General features: G+C 37.6%; 2 protein-coding genes across 3 annotated transcripts; both read right to left on the minus strand.

Moving 5' to 3' along the window:
- Window positions 1-3,049: 3,049 nt before the first annotated feature.
- On the minus strand, window positions 3,050-9,672 carry LOC137955765 (26S proteasome non-ATPase regulatory subunit 11 homolog). Its single transcript, XM_068802877.1, has 2 exons — window positions 9,484-9,672; window positions 3,050-4,549 (listed from the first exon to the last, which is right to left on the minus strand). The coding sequence occupies exon 2, from the start codon at window positions 4,522-4,524 to the stop codon at window positions 3,253-3,255; it is 1,272 nt and encodes a 423-aa protein (XP_068658978.1). The 5' UTR covers window positions 4,525-4,549; window positions 9,484-9,672; the 3' UTR covers window positions 3,050-3,252.
- A 428-nt stretch (window positions 9,673-10,100) lies between these two features.
- On the minus strand, window positions 10,101-25,699 carry LOC137956150 (uncharacterized). Of its 2 annotated transcripts, none has more exons than XM_068803510.1 (15): window positions 25,524-25,699; window positions 24,500-24,647; window positions 19,019-19,116; window positions 17,731-17,792; window positions 17,537-17,628; window positions 17,305-17,428; window positions 17,085-17,159; window positions 16,402-16,498; window positions 15,060-15,167; window positions 14,486-14,586; window positions 14,023-14,088; window positions 13,858-13,945; window positions 12,050-12,110; window positions 10,873-10,936; window positions 10,101-10,366 (listed from the first exon to the last, which is right to left on the minus strand). In XM_068803510.1, exons 1-15 carry the CDS (start codon window positions 25,576-25,578, stop codon window positions 10,229-10,231), a joined length of 1,377 nt encoding a protein of 458 aa, XP_068659611.1. In that variant the 5' UTR covers window positions 25,579-25,699; the 3' UTR covers window positions 10,101-10,228. The 2 variants fall into 2 exon arrangements, with proteins under 2 accessions (XP_068659611.1, XP_068659610.1); XM_068803509.1 differs by having other exon boundaries at window positions 17,085-17,171.
- Between the last annotated feature and the right edge of the window lie 1,705 nt (window positions 25,700-27,404).

Below are 27,404 nucleotides of genomic sequence, written 5' to 3' on the forward strand. Positions count from 1 at the left end.
AAAAAAAAAAAGTGGGTAGAAAAGAGCAACATTCATGGTAGGAGAAAAGCTGAGGAGATTTGCAGTACATATTGGATGGACTGACAGTGGGTGTAAAAGTGCAAAAGAACAACAGGAAAGAGGAAAGAAAATGAAGTGCATCTTAGTTGGAGGAATGGGACAAGGAACATCACCAGAGAAACACTAGAGCGGGCAATGATTGTCCTTATCTTGCTAAGACACCAACAGATTTAACAAGCAATAGAATAATAATTCTCTTCCCTCTTTCTCGTTCTAAAGCTAGGCAGTCAAAGGGACCATCTAGACAGCTTAAAAATTGCTTTGAATGTACCTAAAAAGAAAAGGAAAGAAAGAGGGGAAAAGCTCAGAAAGAGTTATGGCACTCAGAAGACTCTTGAGAATGACAATTAATGTGGAGTTTTGACAGATCAAATGGAGGAGTGGGTCACCCAGTTCCCTGCTGCTTATCCACATTGGCATCAGAGGATGGATTTGTAATTATGCACGCCATTAGTTTTTGGAACGACTCCAAACAACTCTGTTGCCACTAAAATTTTTATTAGAACATGGGTTGCCATCAAGAGGAGTGATCAGATCACCCATAAAGAGATATCTACAACTGGGAAATATCAAGCATCTGCTATAATTTATAAACTTATATTGCATGCTTCAGTCACTCTCCAAACTTGTTTTAAGTCGACACTACAATAATTATCAGAGACTTGACTGTGCTTTATTGTTCTTTTCCCTTTTCTCTCTCTCTATATCATTTACTGTTCAAGTTCTAATCCAAGTCGAATGGATACAAAGTTCTTTCTTTCTTTCTTTGTTTCTTTAGAGAAGAGAAAACAGGGTAAGAAGCCAAACAATCTGGATCTTCTAACCTTGACCCAAAGGCAAAGAAGCCTAACAGGCCAATCTCCGGTCATAACATCTAGAAGCATTACAAATATCCTTCATCGTGATTTATATTTAACACAAGAAAATCCTTCCTCTGTCACGCCACTCCCAGTCTAGAAGAATGAAAGCCAATTGAGTTTGTTAAATTGACCCGGCCAGGTCCGGACGAGTTCCCACTTGACATATCGCGTCATTGGACAGATCACTCTGGAATCTCGATTCCCATTTATGGGTAAAATAAAACGGCTGGTGAAGTCATGTTGAGAGGGATGGATGAGATTATGGAGTCAAAGAGCAGGGAAAGAGAGAAAAAGACACCGGAACAGACCCAGAGAAAAATTAGTATAACAAGGGATTTTTTTTTTTTTTTTTTGTGGGATTTGATCTCTATCTTGTCTGCCATATTTGGATTCTACAAGTTTTGACATAGATATTATCAGATAATAATACTTCTTCGTTTTGATCATCCATATTTTTCGTTTTGATCATCCATATTTTGACACTTCCAGAAGCAAATTTTTTTCCATCCCATGAATCGAGTGCTCCTGCTCCTGCTGCTGTTTTTCTTTTTTTCTTTTAAAAATAACTCCAGAGTTGATCAACCACCTCTTCATATTTAACAATTCTAGAGTTTTCTCCATGGCTGGAGCTCTGGAGCATTCAACCCCACTGAAATTAACAGTCATTTTTCTTCACTAAAGATGCAGATGATAGAGATACAAGTTTGTTTTTTGTTTTTTTTTTTTAATCGTCGGAGTCTCACATGAATGGATGATTCTGATTCCAAGACGCAGCTCAGAAAAAAAAAAAATCTCATGAGATCACATAACCTAATAAAGTCTTCTCCCTATCTTGGTCTAACCTACTCTGTGCCATCTCCCTTAGCCCATGTTTTCAGCAGCTTCTTGTCTAAAAGAATTTAAGATCGAGTTAGTAGTTGTGTTTGATAGTCGAATCAAATCTTTGAATATTCCTATTGTAAACAAAGAGCGAGTCTTAAGGAATCTCTTTCCCGTTTCTATTTTGCCTCTCCTAAAGAACATTGACCACCGATCCACTTTTCGTCTGTCCTTTTATGCAATTCCTCTTGGGCTACCTCAGCAAAATATAGGGACAGCATCTTCATCAAAACACTCAAATCCAGAGCTATTTCATAGAATGACTCTGCTAGTGGCAATAGTGAAACAATGGTTGCCAAGTTAGATCAGTTAGATATACTATGAAATGAGAAGAAGGAACCAAGAAAAGGGAAAGTAGAGGGGGTGAGAATTGGGTTGGGACGAAGAAAGAAAGAGAAGATGATAAAAAAGAAGAAGAAAGAGTTTTTAGAGTTTCTTGCTACCATCACAGGTCAGATTGCAATGCCATGTATGATCAGAGGTAAAAAATCCATCAAATAAACCACATGACATGTCTGGCAAAGCCCCGCGCGCGGGGGAACCTCATACGTGACTACGCTCAAGTGGATGGGCCTACCAAGAATTGGATTTAGCAGGTTGGTGTTGAGCTGGACAAGTGGTAATGGTGAGGGCCCGTTACCTGTGAGCACCAAAAAGGGTAGAAGAGTTCAAAGGAGACATAATTGAACCTTTCGCTGGAGCGTCTTTTCTGATTTGTCATTTTCGGGTCAAAGCAAGAGAGCTGGAACTTGGAACCCTTGCATCCGACCACCAACTGGCCATTTCTTCATGGTAACTAATGGACTCCGATGGGTCAGGTTATTGCCCTCTAGCCCACTGTACCAACTATCAAGAGTCTGCATCATCGGATTAGGACGTAACGGGGTGATGACGAAAACAACCCCAGTAAGTAACATGGCAGGATCGCAGAGCAAAAGAGGCGCTGGGAAGAAGACGAGGGGTGGAGAGAAGGGGGAGCGAAGCGCAGGCAAAGTTGACTCTTCTTATTGTCCGGTAGAGTGGGTTAGATCATGAGCCACAGCTGTAACTCGAGGTACATGAATCGCATTTACTGGGACGAGGTTCAGCAGAGCTAGGATGGAGATTAGATCAGTTACACCAAGAAATCAATTCAACAAAAAACTTAAATTTACAACAGAATTACTGAAACCTTTCATGTAATCAGCAAGTATAGAGAATCCGTTTACCGATCTTGCCAGTAAAATCACGATACTCAAGAAAATCAGTGGTAATTAACAAAAAGCCTCCCCAAGTACCTGAAAATTTCTTGACAGTAAAACCACATGTATTCATAAATTTCCGGCAACAGTAGTGAAGGAACTAGTTTGCAAGAAATAAAAAAACATAAAGAGGAATACATCTTTAACAACAGTCAATTGATAAAAGTAACAGTAGAAGACGACTAGCTTATAAAGCAGGGTGACTATATATTTTATGCCATTATCCTAGCTGACCTTACGTACAGGCTGTCCACAACCTTCCCCATGTTGGAAATAGTGTCCAACACTGCGGGATATATGACATCTTGTTTTGGATCGTCAAATATGATGAGGCATCCAGCACCCTGATCCAATGTTCCAGCAAACTTCTTGTCCAAAATCATCTGTGAGAGCTTCTTCTCCACATGATCAACTGGCAAATCAATTAATGTAGCAATATGTGCAATTTCTACACGTGAAAAGGGCTCGATCAACCTGCAGAGATTCTGGTCCAGTAGAGTATCATACAAGGCTGAAAGGTGTCTGTGAACAATTGGGTCATCTTCCAACTGGGGTTTATAATCTCGCAAAGCAGTTTCAAACAGCTTCAGGGACCTCTTTGAGTGCGCATCAGCAACAGCTTTCATTGCATCCAGTTGGGGACCAACGTAGAGCAGACCTGCCTTCGATGAGATTATTCCAGCCACATCATCGGCTTGGTTCACCATTATCTTACACAACAGCATGTATTTTAGGCTAAAGACTGCCCGAGGATCCTCAAGTGCATTGAAAGCCTCAAATGCTTCAAAGAAATAACTATAAGCAGTCTTGTAATCCTTCTCCTCTGCATGAAGAATCCCACTTTGCAAATCTATGGTACCTTGCTGTGCTGGAGGGACATAGATTGCATTTGCAGCAGTTCTTGCTGCTGTTAAGGCAGATTTTGCCTTTGGTAGGTTCCTCAAAGAGAAGTGCAGCTTACTCTCCAGCAGATTGATGTCTACTAGAAGAAGTTTATCATCCAGTCTCCTCACCTCTTTCACAAGGTTTGAGATCAGGTTTAGGGCCTCTGAATATTCTCTGTTTTCCATCAAAAGTGATGCAAGTCTTGCTTCAACTCGCTGTCTCAGAAAAGTACGCTTCTCTGCACGAGTCCACTTTACCATTTCTCTGCAAAGGGATATCTGCAGATCTGAAGAAGTTCCTGGAATTTTGGCGACAGCATCGATAATTGACCGCACAATTTTTGCGGTTTTAGCTTTGGGGATTAAGGAAAAGAAAGGTCTCAACTGAGTAAGAAGGTTCCTCAACTCCTCAGCCTTCTTTTCTTGTCTGAGAAGGTCAGAGAGATTGGAGATGGCTTGTTCTTTAATACGCACTGCTTCCGAGGAAGATGAAGGATTCTCAAGTACGCGGTAAAGGATAGAAATGGACTCATTGGGATCTTTGGCCTCTAAAGCCTGAGCAAGTGAATCAGTGGTTGCAGGGAGATATTTTGATGACATTATTCTGTTTTAGAAACCGAAAGTCCTGCAAAGAACAGTATACAAGATAGGTTTAAATACAACATGAATGCAATTCCAACCACGTAACACAGAAACCACATTGTTATAGAAAAATAAATGAATAAAAAAGAAACCACATTCAGCATGTTTGTATGGAATAATGTTGCAAGACTACCTTAGTATAACAGAGACTAAACATATACAACTTAATGCTTCCTATTTTATGTAGCGGTCGTGCCCAGTTTTAAGTAAAATTTGTGCAAAATTTTATGTACAGTTTATTTGACATGTATTTTATGCAAAGTTTTAAATGTAGGTTGGAGCTCGAACCCGGTTCGAGCTCGTGATCAAACTCAATTAAAATTATTGGACCCGAGCTCAATTCCAATTTTAGGCTCAGGTGTGGGCTCGGCCCGAGCTTGAGTTCGAAGTATTTAAATCAAGCCCAACTTGAACATATGCAGGTTCGAGCTTGGCTCGACTCGATGCCACCCCTACGTAAGTCCACTAAACATCCATTATTTAATTTTGTCTCGTTTGATTCCTTGTCTCACCATTACAAAAAGTTTGCCTCGCTTTTATCTTCGGGCACTAATCATTTTTCAATGCAGGATGCTCTTTTATCCCCTAAGCAGAAACAAGCTATGAATATTAAAATGGAAGCGCTATATAATAGAGGCACATGGGTGCTGTGTGACTTACCCTCGTGCTACTATGGTTGGATGTCACTGGGGGAGAAATACACAGATGGTTCAATAGAGCGATATAAGGCTTTGATGATAGTTAAGGGGTACACTAGACATATGGTGTTGATGTATTTGAGACCTTTTTTCCCCTGTTGCTCATCTAACTTTAGTAAGCCTTCTTGTATCTATTGTTGTCAACTAGGGTTCACCATTGTTTCAGTTTGATGTATGGACCTAAATGAGGACGTGTATATGGAGCAACCTCCTGGGTATGTTGCTCAATAGGAGATTCGGGAGGAGTACAAATTCAAGAAGACAATCTATGGACTTAAACAGAGCCCGAGGGCATGATTTGAGAAATTCAGCAAGGTTGTTATGTCTTAAGGGTTCTCTTATATTCACTGTGACCATTCTTTGTTTGTCATGTTGTTGTCTGGATAGTATATGTGGATGATATCATTTTATCTAGGAGTAATACAAAGAGTATTGAAAAAATAAAGATGCATCTCTCAAAGCATTTTATGACCAAAGACATCAGTTCCTTGAAGTATTTTATTGGAATTAAAGTAGCTAAAAGCAAGGTAGAACTCGTACTTATGCAAAGAAAATATGTCACTAATATGTTACAAGAGTGGCCAATCATGGGCGAAGCCAATGAGACCCCCATTGAAATTGACCACGATCGTCGCAGTGAGAACAATGATGAACTCAAGGGCAAGTACGGGTATCCCAAGTTAGTTGGAAAACTAATTTATGCTACAGTTACCTGTGCTGGAATGTCATTCTCAGCCAATGTGGTCAGTTAATTCATGGATCGCCTACAAAAGGTACATCCTGAAGCTGCTCAGAAGATATTTGTAGGGTTTCCCCAGTTTGTTCTTTAAACCTCAAAATCGCCTAAAGATAGAAGCATTCGTAGATGCAGATTATGTTGGGTCTACATGCCCCCCCCCCCCCCCCCCCCCCCCCCCCCTCCACGTGGGTAAACAAAATTCAACTTTGATGGCAGTGCTTTTGGCTGCCCTGGTCCTACAGGATTCGGTGGTATTATCCACAATGAAAATGGTGATCTTCTCTTCTCATATGCAGGTCCCCTTGGCAACTCAGATTCTACCGATGCAAAACTCTCTGGTGTTTTGCACGGACTCAAGATATTCTCTAGCCATCTCTCTGGCCCCCTTTTTATTGAAGGCAATTCAAAAGTAGTCATCAATTGGTGTGCTAACCATGGTCACCCCCTGTGGCGCCATTGGAATATGTTCAATGAAATTTGTAATTTATTTTCTAGTTTAAACTGTAAATGGAGCCACATTCCGCACTCTGCTAATCACCTGGCAGACTCTCAGGCTAAGGCGGGCGTGTCTCTCCAACTCTTTGTTGTGGAGTCAGACCCCCGTAGCTAGGTTTGTATTTTCCTCCCCTTGTTAATCAATATACGCACTTTCATAAAAAAAAAAAAGAACAAAAAATCAACTACTGGTTATTAGGGTGGAAACTTGATAAGTTGGAGTAAAAAACAAAATATTGTGGTCCATTCCAATGATAAAGTTGAGTATAAAGTTATAACTCATACTGTTAGTGAATTGGTGTGGGTAAGATCAATTGTCCATGAATTGAACCTACAAAAGAATGGACCCTTGACCATGTACCGAGACAATCAAGCTGCAATTTTCATTACAGAAAATCCAGTTTTTTCACGAGAGAACCAAACATATAGAAGTCTACAATCACTTCGTTTGAGATGCAGTGATTAAAAATGAGCTAGTTACTCCCTATGTTCGGTTTGGTGATCAAGTTGCTAACATGTTTACCAAGGCCTTGAGAAAACGTGAATTTAAAAAAAAAATTAATAAGTCGGAGCTTATGGATATTTATGCACTACCCTGAGGGAGAGTGTTAGAAAACAATGTGAAGGGTACTTTGGTAATTTCTAATAGCATACACCTCCTAGATATAGTCCTATCTTGTTTAGCATGCTTGAGTGTTCATGTAGTTCGAGTTTAATGTAATCTGTAGGTGTAATAGGAGTTATAAGGGATTAAGTGTATGAGGGTATATTAGTCTTTGTACCTATTTCACTTAAGCTATATAAGTGAGTTAGGGGCCGATTTAGAACCCTAATGAGAGCTCTTCTTCCCTCTCTCCTTTTCCCTCCTCTCCTTCTCTCTCTCTCTCTCTCTCTCTCAACACTCTTCATTACCTCATTTTCACAGACCACAAGATAATTTTTATGGGACATCATTAGTACTCATTCTCTTGTGATTTATTTCATTTCACCAACTTCTTTTTTAGAAGCAACAACAAACATTGTCAGTGAAATGATCTCAAACCCTTTTGCAGAACGCTCCCACTAAATGCCTAGTTTTTGGAAGAAAAAAAATAAGATACCTTCGACATCACAATGTCAACCCATGTGCTGAAAATCACATAGATTCACACACCAATTCAGAGAAAGCCCTTTTAAACTAGGAATAACTTAATTCCACAATATTCTTCAGCAAGGAAGCCTTCTTGTGTTATGTAATACATCTTTAGTTCAATCCTTGTTTCTAGTATCCATAGCGTTTTATTCTCTGCTGCAGTTGCAAGACAAACAAGCAAACAGCCTATATGGCTCCAAATTAAAGCACCTTTTTTTCCACAGATTGAAAGTACAATCAATCTCAGATTGTCATCATGCAACAAGATTTTTCATATCAATCAAGAAGAACATGGTTACTGAAGGGAAAGACTACGACAAAATAAGAAGAAAAAAAACACATGTGCATCATATGAGAGGAGCATAAAGAGAAGATTGGCAAGGATAATGTTAAAAAGTGAATCACTTAGCAGGAAACGCTTTCTTTCCAGATAAAATGCCTTTCTTTGATTTTCAACCAAAATATGAGCTTACAATGTCTCATTCACTCTGCAAATGCATGCTATTTGACCAAATGGCAAACAGCTTGTACTTATTCTGTTTAGTTTGCATAGAAAATTCAAAGTAAATATACATAGAGCAATAAAGGTAAGAGATTGTTAAAACATAGCACTCAAAATTATGAATTGAAATGTGAAAAGAAAGTTAAAGATTTTATTTATTAAGTGGCCTTATTCCATAGTAAGTACAATGTCAGTTTCAGAATATGGCCTCCACACAATCTGCTCATCTGTGGGTCAACCTGATCAAGCAGTAAATACCCAATAGAAACTAACCACAATATAAAAATGACAGTGTTTGAGTCTGGTTAGTAATTCAGACTTACTATGTGCAAATTTGCCACCACTTTCAGTGTTAATGTTAAAACTAAAAGAATTAGTAGGATAGAAAAACTTTTGTAATTCAACCATGGGTACATCGATTGTAAACTTCACTCATTAACAACAAAAGCAGAAGTGATTTTAGAATAACGTAGATTTATCTTTTAAAAAACATGTTTAGTGTCTGTTTAAGAACCTCACACGACCCTAAATTCTCTCCAGTGTGCACTTGAGTGAACCATGATTCTCCTTGGGACCAAGATTAGTAACTTACTATATCTACTTACCCAAATGACTGACCTTACAAACGTTTGTCCCCCAATATGAATTGCTTTTTAGTAGCAAATTGGAAAAGTAAATGGTAAAATGACCAATGAAGACGCTAAAATATATAGAAATGTGTATATATGAGTTATTTTAATGCTATTGTGATGACTTGCTGATCTTAAAGGGTTTAAAGACATTTGCATGAACAGGAGACTACTCGGGCATGGAGCTGATCTGTACTTTAAACACTTTAGAAGAAAGCCAATCATAGTGCACAAATTGGAACTCTTTAAGTAACAAAAAGACATAGCTAACGTTTTATGACAACGGAAATTTCACAGGTCCATATCATTTATTCGCTAATAGCAGTATTGCGAGCACCTAATATATGAGACTGCTCCAAAATCTTCAAATTCAAAGGAAAAAATCCCAATGCACGGTTGACAGGCTAAATCAAAAGCCAAGCAGTAAACAAAACAGAAAAGTCCGAAATAGCCCTAACAAGACCTCTGGTACTTACGCTATAACAGCATAAGAGCACGAATAAAATCATGGAAAAAGAAGAGGAGCGTCAGAAAAATCGAGAAGATCATAATGTTTTAACTACAAAGATTAAGACTTCAACGAGGAAAAGTGGATCTTATGAAATTATGGGGCTGAAGATACAAAAAGAACAAAAAAAAGAATACAATTCGGTGAGAAGTAGGAAATTAATCCTACTACCACGACTTCCGTACTACTAACTAGATCTGTCATAGATAAATACCTGAGAAAACCCAAGAAGAAGACCGCAAGAAGATCGAACAGCTAGCACTGGTAGGGTTTCCGCTGCACCCAAAACCTGGGAGAACTAGCGAACCAGAAGGAAGATCGAGATTCAAGGGAGGAAGGGGAATCGCTTTACGGGAGGGCAGAGTAGGCAACAGCAAATTAGTAATAGAACTATCTCGGACCGCCGAATTGACAACCAGACGATGCCGAGGACTCAGTAAATTATTATATTATGTACCCGGGTTGGGTTTCACGGAGAATCTGATCCGATCCCAAGTCGGGTCGATCGAGTGGGTTTGACTCGTCTGAGTCACCCTTGAACTTTCTACAAGGCGACTCATCCCTAAACCCTAACTCACTAACAGGCTTACTAATAATTTCAAGGGTTTTTTAAAACTCTAAATCGTAACAAGTAATAATATTAAATTTATTATTTTTTAAATTATTTATAATTAGTAGATATTTACTTTGTTAACTAATAATTGACTGAAGTTAGATTATAAAATTATTAACAATAATTCATATTAATTAACCACTATTTATTTGAGTCTGAGCTAGCCTATAAGTGATAGCAGAATTAAGAATCTCATCTCATCTGACTAGTCTGAAGGGGAAAGAAAAGGCAAAATGGCGCTGTCATTTGATTGACAATTACCAACTAGTAGTCCACAGTTCAAGTTCACTACACAAGGAAAAGAACACAGAAACCGTAACCGTAAAGTCACTGTACAGAAGAGAAATTATAGGCTATTATCGATGCCTCTTGTTGGTCGACAAACATGATTTCTTTTCCGAGCATGTTCATGGTTGTGAAGTTGCGTGCGGCATGCATATCCATACCAGCAATCATCCCTTCTGGCTGCTTCAGGTGGAAGGAGCTAAACAGGAAAAACCACAAAAACTGCTATCAATATTGATTTACATGTTAGGAAAAAGGTATTTGTCTATTCAAATTCTGCTCAATAGTAAACTGAATGACATTGCCAAATATCACTGCTTGTCTGCCTCTGTATGTGGGCAAGAGAATTTATGTATGTATCCCATATCTCTTTGCATGTGTGTGTGTGTCACATGCAGACGGCATATGTTGGCTAGGCTAGGAAAAACCTAACCAAACACCGGAACATAGTCAAGTTTTGTAATTTTGTGGACTGATCAACTTTCTAATAGAGAAAACTACTTTTCTTTCTCACTGGACTCGAGTTTTACATAAATAAAATGGTCAAGCCATAAAAACGCAACATGATTTTTTAACAAATAAAAAGTAACTTAATAAAAAAAATGAACACGAATAGCACAGAATTTAAGCAATAAATACATAGAACCAGAACCCAGTCCCGAGACAATTCAAATTTCTACTAAAAATAAAAATTGTGATACTTACATATTTTGGTATTGAGATTCGAAACCAATAAAGTAGGTAGTCAATCAACTTCTCATAGCAATCACTGTGTTCAAGCGAAAGAAGATATAGTATATCAGCAGTCTCTACTTAAACACCATAAACTAAATTGGATAAACAAGGACACAATGGATGTCTGTAGTATCTTTATATTAGGATAAAGTGCAAATGCAAGAACACAAACTGATTTCTCACTGATGGGAATCATCACCAAACAAAATAGAAGTGAGACAAGGTGTCGTAATTAAGCAAGCATGCTGAAATCATTTGGACCATCTGGAAAAAAAAAAAAAAAAAGAGAACAGGGAAACCTTTGAGGGTAAACAAAGATCCATCAAGGGAGTTAATGAAAAAGCCCTCTCATTCTGGAAAACTGGAAAAAATCATCAATCATGTTCACCACACGAACCCCACCCTTTCTGAATGGGTTCCTCCTTTAGAGGGTCAATGGAAGTTAAACTTTAACACAACTCTTGGGGAAATCCAGGCCCTAGAGGGAGGGAGGCATCATCAGGGATACTGCAGGTATTACTTGTTTATTCCGTTCCCTTCGATCAGTGTGATGCAGTGGCTGAGTTGAGAACCCTCCATGCCTTACAACTCTGTCCCAACCGCCTCTCTTCCCCTCTCAATGCAAAAGGAGATTATTCCATTGCCATAAATTGGGCCAATAGGAGCAAGAACTCCCCAGACATATTTTGATCAGTTGGAGGATACTTGCATTACTTTGCTTCAACACCTAGGTGTGCTTATGGTACAGATGTGTTGGCTAGGGAAGGGGATACCATCCAACACCATGTTGTCAGGCCAGCCCTCCCGCTTTGGTGTTCTCTCTCATTATTTTTTCCTCTTTTACCTTTCTATTTTTTATTTGTACTTCCTCTCTGGGGGGACCTTGAAGAATTCTTCCTTTTCATTTTTCTGAAAAAAGAAAAAGAAGTTTCAGCTAGTACCAGAATCATTTCATTAATCTTTTTAAGCCTTATTTTCAAATTATCGTGCATCGTTTATCTCAATAAAACAACACTTTAAATAGAAACAGCAGACCATCAACTTAGGTGTTGTTACTGCTACTGTAAGATGAAGAGGCCATCAATCAAACTCAATTAAAAAAATTTACACAAAGAGAGGCGACCATAAAAAGGAAACCATGGTTTACTTGCACAAGTGAGTCTGAGAAGATATTGCCTCTGCATGATTAAGTGGCAACCTTCTTTGATCTGTAAAAATAAAAGAATGAATAAAGATGATTTGGAGACTGCATTTCAACCTGTAAGTATGCTCTATTTACTCTGAAGCATTGGTTATGACAACGAATTAAGAAATTTCACTGGGATAAATAATTTATTAGAAATACCTGCTTTCAAAGAAAAAGATAAAAGAAAAAAGAAAGTCCGAAGGGGTCCTAATATAAAAAAACATTGTTCTCTATTTGACTCTACATCCAAAAACAGATGAGTTCTCATATAATACGGAAGCCACCTCATTTCCTTGTCGTAAGTAAATTACAAAAAAGCAATGGCAAGCACATCTAATGGTAGTGATCACTATCAAACCCTTATCTGTACCTTATCCCAATGATACAAAAGCAACATGGCTTCATAATAATGTGTTAAAGAATAGACCCACATGGATTAGCGAGTACAAAGATCTTGAATTTATTAGTTGGGAAAGAGATTTCTTTAGTAGGCTAGTCATATTGGGATGGGCCTTAGACCCAATTTCACATGGTATCAGAGCAAGTACTCATACGTGGGTCTACACCTAAACTATCCACTTGTAGAGCCACAAAATAGGCCTACACTTAAATTGTCCACTTGTAGAGACACAAAAGAGGGCATACACCTAAAATTATCCACTTGTAGAGCCACAAAGGAGGACCTATACCTAAATTATCCACTTGTAGAGTCACAAAAGAGGGCCTACACGTGAGGGGGAGTGTTAAAGAATAGACCTACATGAATTAGTGAGTACAAAGATCTTGAGTTTATTAGTTGGGAAAAAGGTTTCCTAAGTTGGCTAGTCATTTTGGGATGGGCTTTGGACCCAACTTCACAATATGTTTTACCTGAGCAAACCCCATTTGTCTTTTTTCTCTGTTTTACCAATCATACAAAAATCACTCTTAAGGTAAGACATCTTGTAGCTCCATTTCTCCCTAACTCTCTTTAGTTCAAGGTGCAAAGCATACAGGGCATTTGATAGTATTAATTCTGACAGAAATGGAAACTTACTGCAAATACAATAGTAGCTCTTGGAATGTGGGGCAAATAGCTTAGGAGGTCTTGGAGGAAAATTTGTTATCTATGTGGCAACAAATAGCTAGCTTTTTCAAAGAAAAGGTCTTGGAGGAAAATGAAGAATGAAAGGGCTGTTAAAATGGCATTGTGCCCATCCTAAATTGACTAGTTAAGGTTAGGGAGCATTTCCAAACTAGTAGGCCCAAGATCACCCAAACCCATAACCAGTGTAAGATTATTTTCCACAATAACGAAACTTACTCTCACACAACTAGCCTCACACTACAGCCACAGAATGCAAGGACAGAATGGGTAATTTACCAAGAGTATCTCCAATTGTGAATGGTTTTTCTTATTTGAAGAATAACAACATTTTTCTTAAGCAGTGGGAATGTTGAGTAGTTGAAAATTGAAAAAAGATAACAGAATAAAGGTCAGCTTGAAGAAATTGACATGATCAGTGGCTGCTACGTAGTACGGAATCCCACCTCGGAAAATGAGATAAAAATTCAAATTTTATTCTTGAATTTATTTAATGTGGCTCCAATGGATCCACGTGCACCATTAGAAAGTGTGCTCACATAATTTTCAGCATCAACGGCCACATGATGCTAAACTTGCCCACTAACTGAAGTCTGGCATCAATCATTGTCTAGAAAGTGTGCTCAATCATCTCTCCCTAATGCTCCTTCACAAATAAGTTTTCCTAATATAATGGAGAATTTACCGATTTCTTGGTTAACAAATTTCATAAACCAATCTGAAATGACTTCCTGCAAAGTTTTTCCAGTCTTCTGAATACACCTGTTTGTGATCTGGGGAACAAGTCAAAAGGAGAGGCACATTAGTTAAATGTATATCTGTGGACATAAAAACATAGAAAAATTCATACATCTTGCTCATAGCTGTTATTTTGGTGGGCAGAATCAGGAATTCTATGGATTGTGCGTTCTTGAATCTGCCAAAAGACCAAGGCCATTATATTAGATTAAAACACAAATGTAATTTTAAGGAAATCCTATCATGCAAAGATGAATAAGAATCATGTGGGCAAAATAATATAAAGAAGCAAGCCTTGCAGTTGTATTAAAACCTATTGTGAAGCACCGTCTGCCTATTTTTGTAAACCCTTTGTATGATGAGGTTCAGAAACTTCCAAATAACTGGGATTGATAGATAAAACAAATGCTCTTAGTTAGGGGATTTAGATATATCTGGAGATAAAATGAATCTTATCTCAGAAATTAGTTGTTGAAAATTTTCAAAAATTAATGGGACATCACTACTTCGAAATGTTTTTAAGCAAATTATAGAAGACATAAAACACTTTATAGCAAAGCTAGAAGAGCCTGTACAGGTCTAAACGTATTCCAAACACAAACTCCATTGGAACCACTTGGACCAATAGAAAGTGCCCTCCAGTAAGCCGCACAGAACACTCTGTCGCATCCTGAACCTGCATAAACAGAAATATGTATTAACAGTTATTCCCTCTCTTTTAGTTTTAAGGGCAAGAAATTTAATATTTTTCCTTCTATAAAATATGTATTAATGTGGAGTTCTTTTAAAATAAGCAATTTAGTATCAGGGACCCATAATTGCAGATGCACAGCACAGAATTTTGCATGAATTGCATGTCAGGGTACAACTGGCACTAAGCAATGGTGCAACTGTATGAGATAGTATTGGATTGAAGTGGATAATGCTTGAAATCTCTGCATATAAATTGTGAAACTCACACAACTGATATTGATAATCCAACAAATTGTCTGCTATCAGAAGTTCAGAATAAACTCTTGATGTTTTCTACCCACAAGTCAGCATGTACAAACCAACATGTGTGTCTGTTTGTAGCTTCATCTAAAATACAGGTAACACAAAAATCAAAATAATTTAAGTAATTACCAAAAGACCATCTTTATCACTTACAGTGTTGAGGAATAGTGATACCAGGTCTAGATGGCATCATTCCACCACATGTGTGACATTGTAGGTGAACAGTAGTCTGGTTGCATCTAAATCCACCAATATCAGCTTCTGCTGAGAGTTTCTAAGTCAGTTTTCTTTTTTTTTTTAAAAAAAAGGAGCAGAAGTACATATCTTGTGTATCAACAAGTCGTTGAGCAGCGATAAAATTCAAATGAGGTAAATCACTGCCCTCTATGAACTTAAAGAAGCTTTAATTCCAGCACAAATGAAAAATAGCAAATTTCAAGCATGAAAAGAATATGTCTTCCCAATTTAGCACAATTTTGAATCACAGTAGATAAATAAGCAGCATATATTTCATCTTACCCATGCAGGTTTCATTAAAGGAAAGTAATAATAGACACAAGCTTGAATTAACATTGTTAAAATAGCAGTTCAAAGGTATTTTGGTTATTTCCCATAAACTGATTTATCTTAGCATAGTTCTGTTAGATAGATAATTTCTTTAAACTCTTATGTTTCAAGTTTCATTCAAATCAGATTGTATTACATGAATTATAGGAGTTTTTGTAGCTGAGGGTATTTTTATCGTTTCTTGTAATTATCACTTAAAGTGATTAATAAAAGGGGGGAACTCATGCTTTTTGGCATGAACTCCAATGCGGCCTTGGTTGCTTCTTCTTCCTCTTCTCTCTCAAAATTTTCTTCGTCTTTCTCTCTCACATCTCCTTCTTTGCAAACATCAATGGATTGCATTTATACATCAAGCTGGACTCAGTTTATGGTAAAATTGGACCTCAATAGAGTATTCAATGAAGTTGGTCAAAAAATTGTTTATTTCTCTAACTTAGATCATTTTCCTTCTCCTGTTATCCAACTTTCTTTTTCTTTTTGTCTCATAAGCTTTCAGTCAACAATAAAAGAAGAATGAGTATGAGCCTTTTCAGACAAATGGCAATATTTAAAGAGGACGGTAACTGCAGCAAGGAGGTAATGCAATCCAGATGGGCAAAACCAGCAATTCAACTAGTATATACAATATGTTTCACAGCAGCTCCCTATACACTGCAAATTTTTATGCTTTCAAACAATTCAAGTGTCATGTTTGGGGAAGGGTACTATCCCAGCTGACCTGATCTCTCAGGAACAGCTTGAACTTAAGCTAAATAAATTCAATGCCATGCCTCTAGTTCTAGTATGAAACAATCTCAAAAATTTGAGAATTTGATATGACGTAAGAGCATTTAAAATAACACACTAAACCTCAAGCAATCAAAGGAACAAGTTGACAAATGAGTTTGAAAAACAATCTACACAAAGTGAAATCTTTAACAATGATTACCACATTGGCGGCATGGAAGCTCCACTTCATAGGTTTCAGAACTTGGAGGTGACAATGGCCTTTTCCTTGTATGGTTCCTTCCAGCACTGCTAATGACCTGAGGATAATCACAGAAAGATGCAAAAGGAATGAATAAAGTAGCAGATTCAAAAGTAAAATACTGAGCACTAATTCTTTATCATGCCATTGCCTGCAGCGATAACCTAGAAACAGTTTTCAAAGTGTAAAGAAAATCAGATGCAAATACAACCAGATTGAGATAGTGAATATGATCGAATTTCTTCATTAAGAAACAAAAAATTATAGAATTTTATTAACCACAAGTTAGCTATATAGCACAATTTCCCAGTGCCATTTGGGTTAAAGAAGTAACTTTATAGATCTTTGAACCAATTCAATTAAGCATCGCTTTTCATTGACAAACACACCAATATGCTAATCTTTGTCCATTAAACATCTCCATACTAATTTTTTTTACAATAAAATCTTCAAACTGATGGACTAATATAAAAAAAAGGAGTTATTCTCATCCACTTTATTTTGGTTTGGTACTTAGTAAGTGGTCAAAGACAAAAAGTCTGAATTCTATTTAGATTTTTTACATAAAAACACTCAATCCAACAAAATAATTTCGTGCCTCCTCAGCAAGTCCTCCTCCACTACTAAGAGAGAACTTTACTCACAAGATGAGATTTGATAGATGCATAGCCATCTAAAACTGCAAATTCTTCAACACAACGTTTCAGTGCAGGTGCAGCCTGCAATATACCCTAGCATATAATAAAGATCACAGTAAGTGGAACTTGTGCAGAACATATGAGCTGCTCCCTAGTGCAACAAATACAGAGAAAAAATGGAGAAACACCTGAAAATATTTTCCTTGAGAAAATGAAAAGCTGTTACCTCCTCAACGTTTCGCAGAAAATGGTTTCTTCCAACAGAATGGAGAACAGTTCGGCATTGAGGGCAGAGAACATTTTGTTTTTTCTCTTGTGACTGTCTTAGCCACTCTGAAAAGCATCCATTACTATGTAAAGCAATATAGTGTAGATGCATTAGAATAAATATACACCACTTAATCGACAAATTCTTCTTTCTGTAGGAGGTAGACCTACAGATCAGAAAGCATACATACCAGAAGTTGTGGAGGCAAGGGGCAAGAGTTACAACATCATGCCAGACATTTAAGCAGATGCTGCATTTTGCGTGCTCAACGTTTAATGGTATCTAATCCAAACAAAACAGAATCAGTGTTGCTACCAACATCACCAAGTCAATACAAGCAGAGGCCAAAGAAAAGTAAATATGTCCGCATGTAGTAGAACTCACCTTTAAAAGGCTCCTGCTGTTTTTTTCTGTTGGTATTACTTCGAAACAATAATTTACGAACCCTGTGGATATGAAGAATAATTTGTCATCTTCATTGTTCATGCTCATGATTGAGGGGCTAAGATTCTCCAATGACTGTTTTAGAAAGCAGAACAAACCAGCTGGTTGAATGAAATTGAACTAGAGCCCAAACATTCACCAGGTTGACTCTTGTAAAAATAAGATGGGGTCCTAAAGTGCACGGTTTAAAAATTCAGCCAGTTTAACCCAGTCAACCTTCAACTGTGAACAACAACAAGATAACATTTATAAAATGTCCAAATGTCTTAATCTCTATACATAAAATAGTATCAGTTACCAAAAAGTTCAACCTGGTTGAACTGATTGGACCTAACTAGCTGCTCTTCCAAATCAATTCAATCAGGCATTAAAGCACTATTCCTCACAAAACCAACAGATTTTTCTTTTTCTTTTTTTGCTGGATAACAGAGCAACAGATAGCATTTACAGTGAAATATGTGCAGAGAAATTACACCATGATGGAACGAATGATGTAAAAGAAAACAAATCCAATTGCAAAAAAAATATTAAACCGACATCAGCAACATATTTTTCTCAACAGTGTTGCAAAGCTGATGACTTTGATCAGTGCTGGATCATTCAGGCAAAGATGCAACTTGAATGGCCTCGTCTTGAGTTTGATGATTCTATCCTCAGCATATAAAAATACTTAACTTATAACAATTAAATTGTTGATGGTCTTGCTCAAGATGGTGTTCCCCAACAACAACTTGATGTGAGGCAGCTGGAAGCCACACCAGCTTAGTTTCTCTTTCTTCTTTCCTGTTGTATCAATTTGTTTTCGCCCTTTGGAGCTTGGCTTCTGGTTGTATCATGTTATTCATAACCTTTCCTTTCTCTTAACAAAATTTTGTAACTTTTGAAAAAAATAAAAATCTTTTTAGTTAGTTTCATGTAAAAATAATTCACAATAGAGAGAAGGTCTCACTCTAGCACTCCATTGAGCATTCTTTTACTCCTCATATATATCTTGAAAAGTATTGTGTAAGTTACTATGAAACCCTGTGGCATATATAAACTAAATTGCCAGTAATGTACTTCGACATATGAAAATTAATTTATATGGTTAGTGCCCATTTAAATTGAAAAAAAATAGTGATCCCCCACCATAGATGATAAAAGATAACTCTTATCTAAATTATTCGATAATCAAAACCTTGTTAATATTGAGATTTTGGTTATTTCATTGGAAAAACCAGTGACTAACCTTTTCTATCTGGCCCTGCAATAATTATGCTTCCGCACTTGATGACAGCAGATTCTTCTTCCCGAAGAACCACTTCGTCCACAAGAAGTGCACTTGAACTATTTCAGTAGAGTTAAACAGATATAAATGTCAAGATCTTCATTTGAATCACACGAATATGAATATGAAAAACTATCTCAGAAAAGAGATAACTTAGCCACTTATATGTGACCCAAAGTAAGAGAGACAAAAGCAGCCAACAGGTAGTAATCAGAAATGGTAAGAACTATTCTGTAACTCATTCCAATTACACAAAACCTACTCTACATGTTAGGCTTAGAGTGGGCAACAGGTGTTCCTATTTATTTAACCAATTACCTACAAATAAACAGGTAGACAGAGGTAAATGGCAAGCAAAATGTTAAAGAAACAAATTATACATTAAAACACTTATATAAAATCTGAAATATAATGTTCAAACTTTAAAAATAAATAAAAATGACTTAAACATGTACTTTAAGTCAATTTTCGTTAAGCATTTTTAAAATTAAATCATGTATCATATACTGACAGAGTACAAAATGACCTTTACCATATCTGGTCCATTTACCTGTATAAACGAATATGTGCAGTTTATATCCATTTATAAGCACATAGCTGAAGTAGTAGAAGAGGTAATTGGATAAAATTGTCAGCCCTAAAGGGACATCATGCATCACAAATAATAATTAATAAATTAAATATCTAAACTGAGGTTACTAGTTATACGAATGATTTTTGGAATTTGGGAGTTAAACTATTTACCTAGGGAGACTTATGTTACAAAAGCATTACATAGGGAGACACATCTTTTGCTCACATCAATTAACTAATAGTAAACAATATCAAACAGGATCATCTCCATATGGGTTTCCCTCTCTCCCTTGCAGGTTGTTTTCGCCAAGGCCATTAAACTCTATGTGAGGAATGGGAGATCCAACAAAATTTTCGGAGGGGACTGATGGGTTGGAAGTGCTTCCCTCAAGGATATCTTCCCCCAAGGCTATCTTCCCCCTGCTCTACAACTTGGCTGTCGACCAGGCAGTCTCGGTTGCTATTTCAAGCAGGATGGTGGCCAACGGTTCAGAATGGGACTTTCATATCAGAAGAGGTCTGAGGGATGGCAAGGATGATGAGGTTTGTCATCTTATTCATACTTTTCAAGGTACATCACAGGATAATTCTGAGGACAAGCCCATTTGGACCTATGAGAATAGTGGCAAGTTTACTGTTTCCCCTGCATATGTGAAGCTTAAGGGTGGCAGACTTCCTCAGCACATGCTGCAGCCGTCAGCTGGAAGCTCTCAGATCCCCAAAATTTGCTTCTTCATTTAGAATGAGATGTTGGGTAAGATTCTCAGGACTACTGATATTCTCAGGAAAAGTGGAAATGATGTTCACAATGGATACTGCAGCCTCTGTGGGAATATGAAGGCATGCGTGGATCACATCCTTATTCACTGCCCTTTTGCATGGAGAATTTGGTCTCACTTTTTCAGCAAAATTGGACTAGCACTCTGCATTCCCAATAGCTTCATCCACCTTTGTCATCTTGGTAACGGGACTAGGCTCCCTGGCCTTGGTAGCCGTTGTTTCAGCAATTGGGGTCTACAGTGGATGAGGTAAGATGCAGAATTACGAGTTCCATTGCTGCTTGGTGAGTACCAGAAGAGAATTTGAGAGTTTTCAGGGCTCCTCCCTCCATGTAACTAGTGCCTCATTGCCCAAATGTAATTTTCCAGACCAGTGCCTATGGCAGAATAGTTCTCTCCTCCTCTTGGGATTAACGAGGTGAACTTTGATTGGAATACCTCGGAGTGCCTGATATAGTGGGGTTGGGGGGGTGTTTAGGAACCACGAGGAAGTCATTCTTGTTCTTACTCTAGCCCCTCGGTTGTGTCGATTTGACCACTGCTGAGCTGATGGTGCTTGGCATGGACTCCTCATTTTCATTGAGAGGCTTAGTGGGCATCTTTGGGTAGAGGGGGACTCAAAGGTTGTGATTGGCTGGTGCTCAACTGCTTCTATCCTCCTTGGGGGCATTGGTAGATTTTTTTATGAGATTTTAGATCACTCCTCTTGTATTGATGTTTCTTGGTTTCATGTACCGCAGTCGGCCAACTCAGTGGCTGACCCCCTTGCCAAGCAAGTGGTTGCCCTATAATCACTCATTGTATATAAGGCTAGGCTTTGTCTTTAATGAAATTTCGCCTTTCTCAAAGAAAAAGAAGAAAAAAAAGGACATCTGGAGAAGCTTTTTGAAGTAGTTATCGACAGCCAAGTTTCTTCAAATTAGCAAGAGCAATTGGCCTCTGGTCAGCCCGTATTAAATCTAAATCCAAAAGCATCAGCTATTCAAGATATTTAAACCCAAATTTTTAAACCATGACATGCTTAACACAAATAACACATCCATTTTCAGTTACTAGCTCCATTCCAGTGTCCTTTTTTTTATGTAAATACAACAAAATACAGAACCACTGAAGCAATTACTACACATAACTGAGTTTTCCTATCTAAAATTTTGACATGAACCTCCTTCTTAGTACCTATCTCTTGGTTAAACGACTCTAGATGATATGGGGGTAGACAGATGCGGATTCTAACAAGATCCAATCTGAATTCAAATCCAAAACTTTCTATAGAAACAGAGCTATGGATCTGCTGGAACTTGATCGGATATTTGATAAGGTATCCGATTTAGTTCTGAATTGGAACCAGAATAAGGTATCCGGATCTGGTAAATATCTGGATTCAGAATTTTAAAAAACACTGATTTTTGGCCAAGAATGTTCAGAGCCATCTTTTCAGCCTTTACCTCCCTCTTTTCAACTCTTTTCAGCTTTCAAAAAACACTCTCCCTTCTTCCTGTTTCAACTCTTTTTACTTTTCCTTTTTTTCTGTTCTCACTCTCTTCTCCATTTGGCAACATATCTCTCTCTTTCTCCCTCTACTGCACTGATGCCAGGATAGAGGCAGGGGGGAGGGAGATCAGATCCAAAGGTCAGGCTGCCTATCAGATATGGAGGCCAGGCTGTCTTGTACCATTTGGTAGACCTTTGGTTTTATTTCTGTTATTTTATTTATTTTTTATTTCATAATTTCACTTTATTTCTGTTTAAGATTTAGTCATATTTTTTAGTCATTTTCCTCATTTTTATTTCAATTTTTTACAGGTTTTCAAATCTGGATATTATGCGACAGTTCTGATTCCGATATTAGACTTTGGGTATTTCATTGAATATTCGGATTTCAGATATCCGGATATATACAAATGGTCTGGATCCGAAATTACGATATCTGATCCTAATCCGGTCCGTTTACAGCCCTACCAGATGAGAAGAGACTCTCCTCAACAGTTTTCTCCATGGACTTGGACCTTTGGTTCAATGGTCACATGGTGGGGTTTCTAGTGTGAGGCTTTCACTTCAAGTCTCACCAGGTGTAGGAGGATGTTTGCGAGTGTAATCAACTTTCCAAAACAAAACAAACAAAAAAAAGGTGTTCAAAATCAAATTTTACAACTCCAAAAATTATTCTCTGAAATAAATTTTAAATTATAATGGATATGCCTTTAGGAAATTATTTTTATAGGCAATTTTTTTGAAAAATTCATAGTAGACAAATTTGGCAGGAAAATCAACTGGGTTTTTACTCTCACGTCCATCAAGCAGGCTCCTTGCTTGTTTCTTTTTAGTACGAGAGGTTTCGTTGGAAAGAAAACAGATACAAGAGGGAAGGAGAATGATCTAAGCATGAAGTAAAGAACATCTAAAGACCAAATTTGCACGTCAAAGAATTAGGCCTTTGGCTCAATGGCCACATGGGAAGAGAGCTCCTGTGTTCAAGTCTCACCAGGGGGTATGGCGTGCAGTGTGCATGTAAAATCAACATCCAAAAAATGAAGTTTGTGCTTCAGATCAGTGGAGAACAGAAAAACAGCAAGTTTATCTACCCTTAACTTTTTTATCAAAATTAAAGTTGGGCCTTTACAAAGGCAAGTGCTGCCACTTTTTGCCATGTAGTCACGGCTTCTGAATGGTTCTTATTTATCCTGTGGTCCAGAAATATAATAATACTTCCTTTTGTTTCTTTTAAATGAATTAAAATATCAAAAGTTCCACTGTTACATATTTATTTACTGAAATAATGCTAATAGTCAATCTCTATAAATTAATGTTATCAACTGATGTGCTCTCTTTCATGAAAACTCCCCACCACTTCTTGTCTTGAATTCATGTGTAGAGCGTTTAATGCATCAATGCCTCAAAATTAAAAAAAGATACCAAAAATTGATTTCTTAATCTAAAAGCAAAGCTTTAATAAAAGGCTATTACCACCTGATGCTTATTTGTTTTCTAACCTGAAAATTGGCATGATTGTGAACTTCGTTTTTAAACAAAGACATTTTTTTAAAACCAGAAGAAAATGTAAACTCTCCAACACTTCACCAGAAATTGAGGAAATGTAGAAATCTTCAAAGCTTTTGGCACAATCAAGGGATTCCACATGTAAAATAGAAAGTTTTAAAAATTATGCCATTTCCAAAACAAAAGTGTTTGAGGAAAAAACACTATAATTCAAAAGTTTCAATTGTGAAACTCTGAAATAGATTTCACTTTTCTTTTCTTAGAACTGGTGAAATGTTCAACGAAAACTTTCATTTGTCAAAAAACAACACAATTGTTATTAAAAAAAACAAAAGAAACAACACAGTCTCTCAATGAGGATAGTTTCTGTCCCCTTGAAGTTAGTTCACATATTAAATTGAAAGTGATCCGGATTACCTTTCATTTGCATATGTAATAGGTTGCAAAATACAATTTATTATTCAAAGCACATCCAAGGGGAAGCAACCTGTAAAAAGTTACTCATTATTGTGCCCATATTCCACGTTACTGTTTTCCTTGTTCCAATATTGGTTACGAACACACCCAAATACCCAGTCACCTGTATGCGGCATTTTATAAATTTGAAAGGAAACAAGAAATTAAAAAAAAAAAAAACTCCTGAAAGCTACGAATTTTTTTCTTGATGTCTTGGAATTCTTTAGAGGTTTAACTGAAGGTCATTCAAATAATTGGAACCAAAACCAGCTTAAAAACATACCATGGATGTGTCAAGACTTTACTTTCATAGCATTTACATTTGACTGTCACTTAAAAACAGCAGGTCCTCATGAATTTATGTCGTATTTATTGCGCACTTCACATCAAACCCTCAGACCATTCCATCTTTCACTAGTTTGGGGTGCTGAAAGTCCACTTGCACAAGTAACTTTTTTCATGGTCTGGTTTTTTATTATCCTAGTTTTGTGTAATCCAGAGAGGGAAAAGATCTGCCTCCAAGAATCTGTACTTTCACTACAAATGATTTCAATGAACAGATGGAGGCCTGATGAACTTCTCCAGTCAGCTACATAGAGTTAAAACCGAATTAAACAAAAGAAAGTGAAGAAAGAACCTTGTATTGTGAATGGTAGCTGAAATTAGGTCAGCACTCCTGATTATGCACCAACTTTGCATTTCACTTGACGAGCATGCAGTCTCAGAGCATACTACCACCTCATTAAACCTGATCTCGACATCTGAGTAGTTGGAATCCAGTGGCACTGCAAGAAACACAGTCATCTTCTAATCAAGATGTCTTATTAACCCATGAAATGATCTGAAGTCTTAACATTATATGAAACTATCTAAGATAAATGGTAATTCAGGAAAAAAATTATGTTCTATATGCACACTCTATGAGGAAGAAGTGATTGGGGCTTTTGGCTCAATGATTAAATGGGGGGTTTTCCAGTGTGAGGTCTTGGGTTCAAGTCTCTGTAGAGCTATTTAATAGAGGAAGAATCTTTAACACTCAATAAAGCTGTTGTACAGATTTCTCAAACATATTCTAACATCCTAGATGCACGTAAAAGTTCAAAAGAACCTTCAAGGAAGTTCAGGCGAGCAGGTGGGTTTTGAGAAACCTAAGGAGAATAACAGACAACCCAGATTTGTCGTCCCACGGACAACAGAATAGCTCAAGGAGAAAAGGCATCTGATGCATGGACTCAATTAAATCACTGACAGCATGGTATCAACTAATCAATGTCCAGTACTCCACTACTTAACTCTAGACCCTTGCCAAAGTTTGGCCTGACAGTGTTTCCCTCTACTTCCACACTCTGCTGCTAGAAACATTGTCACCCCACTACATTGAAAATTCAGCCCACGTATTGAAGCTCATTAATTTCAGTTACCAAGTTCCAGTCTTTTTAAGTAACTAAAACAATCACTAGGCTCATATCTGGCACCTGGTAACCAACGTGCAATATCACTTTTTAAACAACAGAACCATCATAAAAAACTAAGCATGCTCCGTGTCCGATATCCACCAAAGACAAAAATGAAACTTTATTTTCCTGTGAAATTTACAACAAGAAAACTAATGCAGGCTAACGTGATACGAAAATTACTTCGCTTGAAGAAGAGAAACTTACCGAGCTTTGCCCAGACGTCCCCTTCCTTCGCCCCTGAGCATTCTCCCACCTCCATATTTTGGAAGGAGAGAGTAGCAGAATGGTTCCTTTAATACTACAAAACAGTATGAAAGCTTGTCAGGGAAGATTAAACCCAGCGAGCACGTCTTCGCGGCCGGCCTCTCCGACCTCGCAATTTCATCGGTTTTGTAGCGGGTGCTGAAACGCTATGCCGGCACTAAAGGGAAATAATTAAAAATGAAATAGCCACCACGTCATCAATTGCTTACTCGTGCAAAGACCACGTCATAAATTCAGGGATTTTTTATATTTTTTTATTTTAATAAGAATTTCAGGGAATCTCATTCCTTGTTGACAAGCAAAAGAAAGGGAGGGTGAGCAACCCTCGACTCATGGTAGGGGGTTGTAACCTAGCCTTTGGCTGGCCTAGCCAATGGCCAATGGGTATTATTGGGTAAAAGCTCAGTTTGGTGTTTTGATTGTTTACTAGATTTCTCTAGGGTATGTCTGGAACCTTATGGAAAATAAAATAAAAAATAAGAATTTAATTATTATTATTCTAAAAAAAATTAAAAGAATTTATATTATTTTTTATTTAAAACAAGACATTACAGTTTGATGCATAATACATATCAATTAATACAACCCAATACGAGACATTTATGCCATAAAATGCCACACGTACCCTTGCTTGCAACACGTACAACTCTCAATAGTCTTTAATACACGTGAGACTATTAAATAAGGATTAAACAAATACTAATCAGTTAGGAAAATTTTGTAACAACCCTCTAAAATCGTAAGTTGGTGTAACGTTCATACAAAGTATTGGGTTTATGTGTAGCTTAAGATTACGAAGATCATCTCAATAGTTCATTAACATCATAAACTAGTCAGTTTGATTAGAGACCAAGGATTTTGACTCAAATTATCGTATTTCAATTATTTACCCAGGTCCGGTTCACCAAACGCGTCGACGTACCAAGTACCCGCGATAATTTCCCTTTGGTCCGGTCAGTCCGACCAAATTCAAATTCAATTTCCCGGAAAAAGGACAAGCCACGAAAACTAAGCAAACGGAGGAATAGCGAATCCAAGTTCCAATTTCCCGGAAAAAGGACAAGCCACGAAAACTAAGCAAAAGGAGGAAAAGCGAATCCAAGTTCCCGCGCTGAGATCCCTTTATACCACAATCCGTAGTACTGCAGGAGCAGCGTGACCCGCATGTGCGGATGTTTACACCAATAATCATTACCTCAACCTGTGTGTACCTTTGACGTCACTATTTCCCTTCTCTTTCCGTCTTTCACTCACGCATTTACTCTGTTTCCTTCTCCTTATTTCCATGTCGATGTCTAGTCGCTCAGAGTACTTTCCTGGAAAATTTACTTTCTTGTCTGGAGTTTTTTTTCACCTTCTCCGATCTCAGTCTTGCACTGTTCTAGTTAAAATGGAAAAGAAAAAAAAAAAAAAAAGGGAATATTTTTTAGTTAAAGAATCGTCCTCGTACTGGTTTTCAAACCGATTTGTTTATGATAATGGCGGAAAGAGGCGATGTCGAAGGGTCGTTATCAGGAATCCAAAAACGGAGATGGGAACAAATCGAGAAGTGACGGATGAACATTAATTATGTTGGCTTCAGCGATTTGACACGGAAACAGGAGTGCAGCAATAAACATGAGTTACCTGTTACTGGCTTCACTTACTGCTGTAATGTTCCTTTCTTTTACTTGTTTGTAGCTTTTGTTAATGGCGCCTGCGCTCTGTAAAAGTCTGCGGTCGGTTTCTTCGGGCGGAGTCCGAGACGGAGAGAGAAGACTGAAAGTCTGAAACGTGAAAAGAGTACACGTGAGTCTCGGTTTCGCCAGTTTGGATCAGTTT

This window comes from Aristolochia californica, unplaced genomic scaffold, assembly GCF_029961685.1.
Source record: "Aristolochia californica isolate CCGP_79_NKW_82.1479 unplaced genomic scaffold, dmAriCali1.0.hap1 SCAF_2, whole genome shotgun sequence".
NCBI classification, from domain to species: Eukaryota; Viridiplantae; Streptophyta; class Magnoliopsida; order Piperales; family Aristolochiaceae; genus Aristolochia; species Aristolochia californica.

Excerpts from the sequence above, each read along its gene's own strand:
- LOC137955765 (XM_068802877.1), bottom strand. The coding sequence starts at position 4,524 with ATGTCATCAAAATATCTCCCTGCAACCACTGATTCACTTGCTCAGGCT.
- LOC137956150 (XM_068803509.1), bottom strand. The coding sequence starts at position 25,578 with ATGGAGGTGGGAGAATGCTCAGGGGCGAAGGAAGGGGACGTCTGGGCA. Across the intron at positions 17,629-17,730 it reads ACAGCAGGAGCCTTTTAAAG|ATACCATTAAACGTTGAGCA; the intron begins GTGAGTTCTACT and ends TGTTTGGATTAG. Across the intron at positions 15,168-16,401 it reads GCTTCCATGCCGCCAATGTG|AAGCTGATATTGGTGGATTT; the intron begins GTAATCATTGTT and ends AACTCTCAGCAG.